Genomic DNA, 10,255 nt, shown 5'->3' on the forward strand with positions numbered 1-10,255 from the left:
CCCTGGAATGGAAACAGTTGTGTATAATTTTTTAAGTGATATGATTTAGATACATGAAAATGGGGGGGGTCTTCCAGAGAAGACATGGTGTGAGTAGAAGCTCTGAAGCATGTGAGACCCCACACACATAGAGGCAAGGACTTCCTTCGGCTGGGCACACAGTGTTGACACGTGTTATGGTGCAGGAGGTGGATTTTAAGGCAGGAGAAACAATAAGAGGTTGCATGGGTCAATGAGCTAAGGCTATTGGCAGAAGTGAAGTGGACTCTGCTTTTTCTCCCTTGTTTGCTTGCCCTTGGAGGAGTACTCAACTTATTTTTTTCACTGTGGTTCCAAGAGCATACATTCTCAGTGAAGGTCACCTCAAGGGTTCTAACAGGAATGCAGCTAACTGATAAGAGGTGTAATGACGCTGTAACGGGAAAGTGACTGTAGCAGGAAATTTATAGCTTCGGCTCTGGCTTCTCATTGTCCTGGCTTCCCATTCTTTACTCAGAAGGAGTTGCTTGTCATCTCTTCCCTTTCTTTTCTCTGTTACCTGGAGATAGCATGCACCCGACCGGGATCCACCTGGAGATAGCTTTAGAGGGCAGGGTTTTGTGCGTGCTGCTTCAGAATGATAAAACATAAAAGAGAGAACCCCAAAATGAGGGGAGGGGTGAGAACCACTTTGAAAAATCAAATCAATACAAGAATCCGAATATATTGTGTCGTGCAATGTAGCTCTTTGCAGTCTCTTATCAACATGTCGAGAACTGTTATTATACAGTGTGTCTGTAAAGTCATGGTGCACTTTTGAGCGGTCACAGGAAAGCAACAAAAGATGATAGAAATGTGAAATCTGCACCAAATAAAAGGAAAACTCTCCCAGTTTCATACCTATTCAGTGCAGTTCGATGTGGGCTCACGCACAGATTTTTTAGGGCTCCTTAGGTAGCTATCCCGTATAGCTTCTACAGACTCGTCACTGACTGATGGCCTACCAGAACGGGGTTTCTCCACCAAACTGCCGGTTTCCTTCAACTGCTTATCCCACCAGGCAATGTTATTCCTATGTGGTGGTGCTTCACTATAAACGCACCGATATTCACATTGCACTTTGGTCACGGATTCGAATTTAGCGAGTCACAGAACACACTGAACTTTCCTCTGTACTGTCCACATCTCGACTGGCATGGCCGTGGGTGCTCCGTTGTATACATGCTGTTACATCATTATCTGCACACGTGCACATGCTGCCACATCATCCTACAGAAACTGGGAGGGGTTTCCTTTTATTTGGTGCAGATTTCATATTTCTATCATCTTTTGTTGCTTTCCTGTGACCGGTCAAAAGTGCACCATGACTTTACGGACACACTGTATTATAGCTGAAATATAGCTTTCCTCTCTATGTTCATAACAAAACTTTGGATGTTTCTTTTCACCTGTCCTGATAGACAGTTAACCATCAGAATCAACAGGGTAAAAAATAAAGTTCTGAACTTCAGAATGTTAGGATATTCATGGACAGTGGGTCCCTTGTCTATTGTGGGAGCTAGGTTCCAGAACCCCCCACAATAGGTGAAAATTCTTGAAGTAGCAACTTTATGTTTTTTTCTCATTTATATATATTTTAAAGTCTTATTTTGATTTAATATTCTTTTAATATGTTTTAATTAATATTTTCTATATTTTTAATTTTTAAGCTATATAATGCTTATTTTATCGCAAAAGTAATTAAAATAATAAATATATAAAAATGCTTATATACCACAAAATTAGATATATACAATTTTAATATTTGTGATACAGTGAGACCATGAAAAGTGAACTACAATATGGCAAGTGACAACTGTATACCCAATTGTCTGAATTGTCATTAAAGTTGTCTTTATTTTTTTATTTTATTTTTGTATTTTTCTGAAGCTGGAAACGGGGAAAGACAGTCAGACAGACTCCCGCATGCACCCAACCGGGATCCACCTGGCATGCCCACCAGGGGCGACACTGCCCACCAGGGGACGATGCTCTGCCCATCCGGGGCGTCGCTCTGCCACGACCAGAGCCACTCTAGTGCCTGGGGCAGAGGCCAAGGAGCCATCCCCAGCGCCCGGGCCATCTTTGCTCCAGTGGAGCCTTGGCTGCGGGAGGGGAAGAGAGAGACAGAGAGGAAGGAGGGGGGGTGGAGAAGCAAATGGGCGCTTCTCCTGTGTGCCCTGGCCGGGAATCGAACCCGGGTCCCCCACACGCCAGGCCGATGCTCTACCGCTGAGCCAACCCGCCAGGGCCTAAAGTTGTCTTTAAAAAGCAAATGTAGCCATGGCCAGTTGGCTCAACAGTAGAGCATCAGCCAGGCTTGTGGAAGTCCCGGGTTCAATTCCTGGTCAGGGCACACAGGCGAAGTGACCATTTGCTTCTCCACCCCTCTCCATTCTCTCTCTCTCTTTCCCTCTGCAGCTGGAATGGTTAGAGCAAGTTGGCCCCGGGCACTGAGGATGCTCCCTGACCTTGCCTCAGGACTGAAATAGCTTGATTGCTGAGCAGTGGAGCATCAGCCCTGTGGCCCCAGACGGGCAGAGCATCGCCCTGTAGGGGTTTTGCCGGTGGATCCCGGTCTGGGTGCATGCAGGAGTCTGCCTTTCTGCCTGCCTACCTCCCTACCTCTTACTTAATAAAAATAAATTAATTAATTAAAATGAAAAGCAAATGTAGACCGTTTCAAACAGTGACTCAATGATTCAGCCTATAAATTTGTGTTGTAAATGTAAATTTGTGAATGAATTCGAATCTATTTGGTTCCCTGGGCACGTCCAACATTGCAAAATGTTCTCCTTGCCTGAAATAACCAGTGGGTTGTGCCTAACAGGTGGACATCTGGTCTCTGGGGATCATGGTGATAGAGATGATTGATGGCGAGCCCCCCTACTTCAATGAACCTCCCCTCCAGGCCATGCGGAGGATCCGGGACAGTTTACCTCCACGAGTGAAGGACCTGCACAAGGTGAGAGGCGGCATCCGGTGCTGAAATTCATAATCATTCTTGAGTGTCTCAGTCTCCCTGAGGTTTTAAAGACTGGCACACGCTATCCAGGAGTAGATCCGGTTTACAGGCAGGGTCTTAGACTTAGAGTCTCTTGGGTTTAAATCTCTGCTCTTCCTGTTTGTTCACTGGACAAGGGATTCAGCCTCTCCATCTCTGAAGTTCATTTGTAAAATGGGTATGGCCAGCTCCTCTCTCCTAGGATTGGCTAGGAAGGTAAATCACTCCCAACCTGAGCACCTACGACATACCGGGGACTGTTCTAATTGCTGGGGATATCACAGTGCCAGACCCCAGCTTTCCTGACCCTCATAGAGCTTGCATTTTAGTTGGGGCAGGAGATAACAAACTCCAAACAAAAGGAGGGAGAAAATGATTTCAGAAATTGGTACGTGCTATGAAGCAAATAAAACTCTGTGATAGAATCAAGTGTGCGGGAGAGGAGGCTGGGAACTTATTTAGGCTGAAGAATAAAAGCAGCCCTTTCTGGGGAGGAATCACCCAAACTGGACTCTGAATGGAAAGAAGAAGTAAGCCATGTAAAGACCTGGGAGAAACACATCCCAGGTAGACAGACAGCAAGTGCAAAGTCCCCAAGCCAATACAGAAAGGTTATATGGCTGAGCAAAGTGATCAAGGATAGACAGTAGAGTCAGAGAGGTAGGCAGGGGCTAGACCAGGGGTCCCCAATCTATGGCCTGTGGGCCACATGCGGCCCCCTGAGGTCATTTATCTGGCCCCGCCACACTTCTGGAAGGGGCACCTCTTTCATTGGTGGTTAGCATCCATATCCTGTGCTCCTGGAGTACTTTATGTAGCAACATCGCTCACATACAGTACTACTTCCGGTGACGCGGGATGCACGCATCACAGCTCCGGAAGCGCGTCATATCACTTGTTACGGCTAGCAGTGACAAATATGGAACCGGACATTGACCATCTCATTAGCCAAAAGCAGGCCCATAGTTTCCATTGAAATACTGGTCAGTTTGTTGATTTAAATTTACTTGTTCTTTATTTTAAATATTGTATTTGTCCCCATTTTGTTTTTTTACCTTAAAATAAGATATATACAGTGTGTATAGGGATTTGTTCATAGTTTTTTTTTATAGTCTGGCCCTCCAACAGTCTTGAGGGACAGTGAACTGGCCCCCTGTGTAAAAAGTTTGGGGACCCCTGGGCTAGACCATGCAGGACAATGAAAGACATAGTCAAGGGACCACGTAGCATCTTTCCTGTTTTCCAAGGATTGCCAAATAGGAAAATAAATGATATTAAGTTGAAGAACCACCACTGAGGCCGCCACCACTTGGGGCAGGGCTTTCTGAGAAGGGCCATTTTACAGGACCAACACTCTACTAGGGGTCCCCAAACTTTTTACACAGGGGGACAGTTCACTGTCCCTCAGACTGTTGGAGGGCTGCCACATACAGTGCTCCTCACACTGATCACCAATGAAAGAAGTGCCCCTGGGCCAGATAAATGGCCTCAGGGGGCCACATGTGGCCTGCGGGCCGTAGTTTGGGGACACCTGTTGAAACACTGATCCCACTACTACCCATCTCTCTTAACAGTAAGAGAGAGGAGTGAGGCTGCCGTTTCGGGGAGACTAGTTTGTAATGGTAGCATCTCTTTTTTCTTCACCCTTAAATCATAGGGAAGAGCCCCAATAGAATCACTTTTATAGGTGTGTGAACCTGGCAAAGAAGAAAAAAAAGGAGACTGCTTGAATGAAACAGGAGATTATAAAAGTCTTCCTGCATTGGACTAAGTTTAAATGATAAAATGTGGTCAAAATAGTAGTATCAGATAGTCCCACACCCAATATAAGTGGGTGTGATGTCCTTCAAGTTCATGTACAAGAGCAGCTTTAATCCAACTGGTCAAAAACTGGAAATTTCCAAGGTTATTTCCCAAATGGATAAGTCATATGTGGTATAATTCAACAGTGAATACTACACAGCAATGAAAAGAATAAAATTATTGCCACACAGGGATGAATCTCAGACACAAAGAAGAATGAAAGAAGCCAGATAGAGAATAGTTAACAGCGTGTGATTATATAACTCAATTTCTATAAAAGACAAATGCAGGCAAAATTAATTCATGCTATTAGAAGTCAGGCCCTGGCTGGTTGGCTCAGTGGTAGAGTGTAGGCCTGGCATGTGGATGTCCTGGGTTTGATTCCCAGTCAGGGCACACAGGAGAAGCACCATCTGCTTTTCCACCCATCCCTCTCTTGCTTCTCTCTCTCTCTCTCTCTTTCTCTCTCTTTTCTTGTCCTGCAGCCATGGCTTGATTGGAGTGAGGGCACTGAGGATGACTCAATGGTCTCTGCCTCAGGCACTAAGAATAACTTGGTTTCTGAGCAACGGAGCAACACCCCAGATGGGCAGAGCAAAGCCCCCAAGTGGGCTTGCTGGGTGGATCCCAGTTGGGGCAATGTGGAAGTCTGTCTCTGCCTCTCCTCTTTTCATTGAATTAAAAAAAAAATCAGGAGAGTGGTGACACTTTGCAAGGAGGTGGGTATTGACAGGAAAGGAACCCAAGGTAGCCCCTAGAATGGAGAAATTTTCTACATTCGTATAGAGATGGAGAATAAATAGATGTAAATAATGGTAAAAAAAAACAAAAACAAAAACAAAAAAATAACCTAATGTAAAACATACACTTAATATTAATGCACTTGAATATATGAAATTAAAGAAAATAAATGTTATTTGTGTCAGATATTCATAAAGAAGCTGTTTCTCTTTACAAAAAGGGATTTCCCAAAGCTAGATAGTTGTAGTTGTTAGAAAAATAAAACGGTTCCCTGTTTATACCACACTTTATCAAGTGAGTATGACCAGTGCCTATATATACATAGTAGTACCTTATATTAGCTGCTATAGTTACTATTAACATTATAGTTTTGTTTAGTAAGTAAATTGTCATTCTTCATTGTATTGCAAATTACAGTTGTTATTTCAAACTTAAAGAAGGTAAGGGAAATATCATGTGCTAATAAAGACAATGCCTGCTTTTGCTTCCATAATATCTTTCTCCTCAAAATCATTTCTGGAATGTGATGTTGGATAGAATGGTTTTTTCTGGGATTAGCTGGCAACCATTTCAGGTTGGCTCTCTGTGCTAGTCCTCAGGATGATGTCGATGTTTCCACAGGTTTCTTCAGTGCTCCGGGGATTCCTAGACCTGATGTTGGTGAGGGAGCCCTCTCAAAGAGCTACGGCCCAGGAACTCCTTGGACATCCATTCTTGAAATTGGCAGGTCCGCCATCTTGCATTGTCCCCCTCATGAGACAATACAGGCATCACTGAGAAGAGGCTTCATATAGGTGACAAGACTAGATGAGGACATGAGAATAATTCAGGAGAACAGGAGGAAACCACAGAACATGCAAAAGGCCTGTGCTTTCTAACCAGCTGATTTTGGTGGGACAGTGTGATGACCAGCAGGGTTTGATAGACCAGGGCATCTTCTTGTGTCTTAAACAGGCATCTTTCCACTGACAGCTGGTATAGTCATTTGGAACACAGCGTTCATAAGTCTTCATTCTATTTTTCAGCCCTTCATCCAGCAAATCAGAAGGACTCCGTACAAACTTCGTTATGATATATCCTAGCCACATGCAGGGTAACGCATAGGATTTTCTATATTGAAAGAATACTTTTCTGGCAAAAAAAAAAAGAAAGGAAAACAAAAAAGCACTTTTTTCTTAATGGTAGCAGTGTAATGTATTTTGCAATGAATTTGTAACTTTTCTGTACGACAGTTTTGATAATTTATAGTACTTTGATGTTGCGTAGCCATTGTATCAGTTGGAGTACTACTTGTTTACTAGCAAGAGTTTGAACAAAGCCTTTCCTACTTTTTTATCCCTTTCAGAGAACCAACGAATCTTTAGGAACTTTGAATACTGAATGACTCTCAATCACCGTCAGCTTTAGTAGAATATCTTTCTTATCTTAACAAGTGTCTTATGCGATGGAAGAAGAATTAAAAGTGATGGTGATGGTGGTGCACATTTCATTTATCCAACCAAAAATAATAAAATTTGAGCCACAGAATACCACCAAACTACTCTTTGGGATAAAGCAAAATATTTTTTGAAAAATCACATTTTCCTTTAAGGCTCTTAGTCACAAACCAGTTTTTGCTGAGCAGGAAGTTTCCTTTGGTGCCCTGTCTCCAATGGGTATGATGTCCCCTAGTGGCCAAATTTCCTTCCCAAGGAACAATGTTAGTGCTAAGATGATTGGACTCAGTTCCCCTAGTTGAATGTTACAGTAATGCCGTGAGATTTCCAGTCTCACAAAGGGAAAGGAGATAGAACAGGGCAAGATGTTTGGTTTCATTTGTCACTGTTTTTAAAACTCTGTATGCTAGCACACCAAACTCTTGTCTGTATTTACCTTTGTACCACAGTATTAATCGCTATTGTTCATGTATTGTGCTGGAAGTCTGAACTGACTCTAGAGGGTGAATTAGGAAGGGTGCAACCTGACTTCAATTGTGACCATGTTATGATGTGTTTCCGACATAGGAGAGTTGTGCTGCTGACTAGATCTTCTCACATGTTGATAAAAATGAATGACTACTACAATACATTTTGTGTTGCTTGTTGGATGAATTTGCATGTTACCTGTAGGCCAATATAGATTTGCCTTTAACACTCTGGAAGAGCTACATAGTCATCATTAGTTTCTATTAATTATGCATCAGACAAAAGCCATTTGTTACCAAACTGGAAAACCAGAGGCTTTTCTTAATGACATCACATACTGTAACAAATAGAAATTTAAATTTGTGAAAATGCTCTGGTTGCTCTAAGCATAATTAAGAATTCTTTTGTAATTAATAGGTTGCTAATTATTTATTATAGTTAAAAGGAATAAAAGGCATAAAATGACCTTCTACTGATTAGATTTTTAGTCTTCCCCAAACTGGAAATGCCTCACCATAAATAGAATCTGTAATATTGTTTTTATAAAACTCAAAAAGTTGATGTTTCATGTAAAATATTAAAATATGAATAGAAATAGAGAAGAATAAAAAGAATCTAAATCCAGAAAATGGCAGTCCTAAAAGTTCATGGAATAGATTGTATTAATTCAGCCAGGACTATGTAGTAGAAAGAAAAGAAAATCTCTTTTAACCCGAACAAATATCAAAACCATTGCAGAAAATAGTGAATTTTGGATTCCAAACATTTTTGACAGTATAATGGAAAATTTTCTGTAAGTTTCTTATCACTGGGTATTTTTTAAAGTATTCATTAAGTTTACCAAAAGCTACCGTAGCTTAAGGTTTTGTGAGCACTATTGGCAGAAACTGCACTTGCAAATAAAAATAAATGTTTGCCTTTTAACCATTGTGTTATTAGAAACTCTATTGTTTTCCCAAATTTGTTTTCTTAAGTAATCAAGAATGGTTCTGTTATCTTAGGGAATGTAAATGAGTTGGTATAAAGTTATATGTAACATCATGATGATACAAACCAAAGACAAATATTCCCATCCCCAGAGATTACAATGTTAAGACTATGGTATCTGTCTTACATGCTACTATGGTGTAGATCAGTGTTGTTGTTTTTTCCAACCCCAGTACACAGACTGGTCAACCAAAAATTTCATGCTGGTTCATGAAAGAGTTAACCACCCTGGTGTTATATGAATATTATAAACCCAACGATCTTAATCGTTGGGTTTGATCTTAGTCAAATTCGCTATGCTTAGGGGGATTTCTGCCTTAGTGGTCCCTGAAATAATTCTCCTATTTTCACTGGCCCCCAAGTGTGAGAATGTTGAAAACCACTGGTATAGATACCACTACTGAGAAAAAATAATTATTAAATTCTGGAAATCCAAGTTCAAGAAAAGCCAGATTCATGGCCAAAGACTCCCATTCTGCTTTCCTATTCCAAAAATGCTGAACTGATCTGAAGGCTTTTACCAACAAAAGACATAAAAAGGAGGGGTTTTTTCTATTAAAGAAGGTGTGGTGAGAGCTCTCTGGAAACCCGGAAGAGAGTGTTGGCCCCTCTCCCTTTCCTGTTTGGCTGACAGGAGATGGTCACATTTAACCCATGAAGTTGAGAAGAACACTTGTCTTTAAAGAGTTTATTTCTCATCTGGAAATTTCAGAAGATGAAAACCCTCAGGTTTTCATGCCTGAGATAGCATGACGACAAAGGCTGTAGCATATCGTGTGCCAGGGAAGAGAAAGATAAAAGTAACCTTCCTCAGGCAGGTCCCCAAAGCCATTGCCAGGCATGGAAGAAGACATCAGCTTCCTTTCGGCCATGATGGATCACAGAGAAGGAACAGGGAACATGGCAGCCCATTTACCTAAGCAATGAGATACCCAAGCTAGAGACTGCATTGGAGGCATGCGCCATGGGGGGAACTAATGGGAGCAATGACTGCTTTTCTGCAGGGTGAAGTGGTCAGGATGGAGCTGACCTTGACTCAAAAAACTACGTGCACCAACATCAGCAGAGACTTCAGGCTGACACACAGGAGATGTAGGCATCTACCTGTCTTCTAACAGCATCTCCAAAACAATCAGATGGATTACCCCAGCCTCCCTTCCCAACTGCTCCCTATAAATTTAGACCATGTGTTAGTGTGAGACCCCATGACTGGCAGAAGGGACTTGGAAGAAAGAAAGGGTAGTAACAGCAGTCACCATGTTACCTGCTCCTGTCTATCCACTGCTGCCTCTTCATCTTTCTCTGATACAAGTTTGGCCCAAGCAACAGAGAGGGGAGTGATTTTGAATCAGAATGAGATTGATTTTTTAATGGATTAGATAAAATCTGACTGAGTTATGATTATATCCCTATTACTTGTTGGGAAGAGTACATTTAGTAGAAATTACTGGAGAAAAAAATGTTACTCCATGAAGTTAATAACTGAATGAGTTCAGACTCCTTGCTCAAACGGGTTAAATGAATAGCACTATAGTGTGTCCGTAAAGTCATGGTGCACTTTTGACCAGTCACAGGAAAGCTACAAAAGACGATAGAAATGTGAAATCACCAAATAAAAGGAAAACCCTCCCAGTTTCTGTAGGATGATGTGGCAGCATGTGCGCATGTGCAGATGATGGCGTAACACCATGTATACAGCAAAGCAGCCCACAGCCATGCCAGTCGAGATGTGGACGGTACAGAGGAAAGCTCAGTGTGTTCTGTGACTTGCTAAATTCAAAGTGCAACGTGAATATTG

General features: G+C 41.9%; 1 protein-coding gene across 2 annotated transcripts in view; it reads left to right on the forward strand.

Annotated features, from left to right (window-relative positions):
- Nucleotides 1-8,394, forward strand: part of PAK5 (p21 (RAC1) activated kinase 5) — a 277,050-nt gene extending 268,656 nt beyond the window's left edge. For both annotated transcript variants that reach the window (XM_066236921.1, XM_066236922.1), the window contains exons 9-10: nt 2,849-2,983; nt 6,188-8,394. In XM_066236921.1, coding sequence (XP_066093018.1) covers nt 2,849-2,983; nt 6,188-6,343 — 291 coding nt within the window. In that variant the 3' untranslated portion in view covers nt 6,344-8,394. The remainder of the gene's footprint in view (nt 1-2,848; nt 2,984-6,187) is intronic.
- The last annotated feature ends 1,861 nt before the right edge of the window (nt 8,395-10,255 follow it).

This window comes from Saccopteryx bilineata, chromosome 6 (genome assembly GCF_036850765.1).
Source record: "Saccopteryx bilineata isolate mSacBil1 chromosome 6, mSacBil1_pri_phased_curated, whole genome shotgun sequence".
Taxonomy (NCBI): Eukaryota; Metazoa; Chordata; class Mammalia; order Chiroptera; family Emballonuridae; genus Saccopteryx; species Saccopteryx bilineata.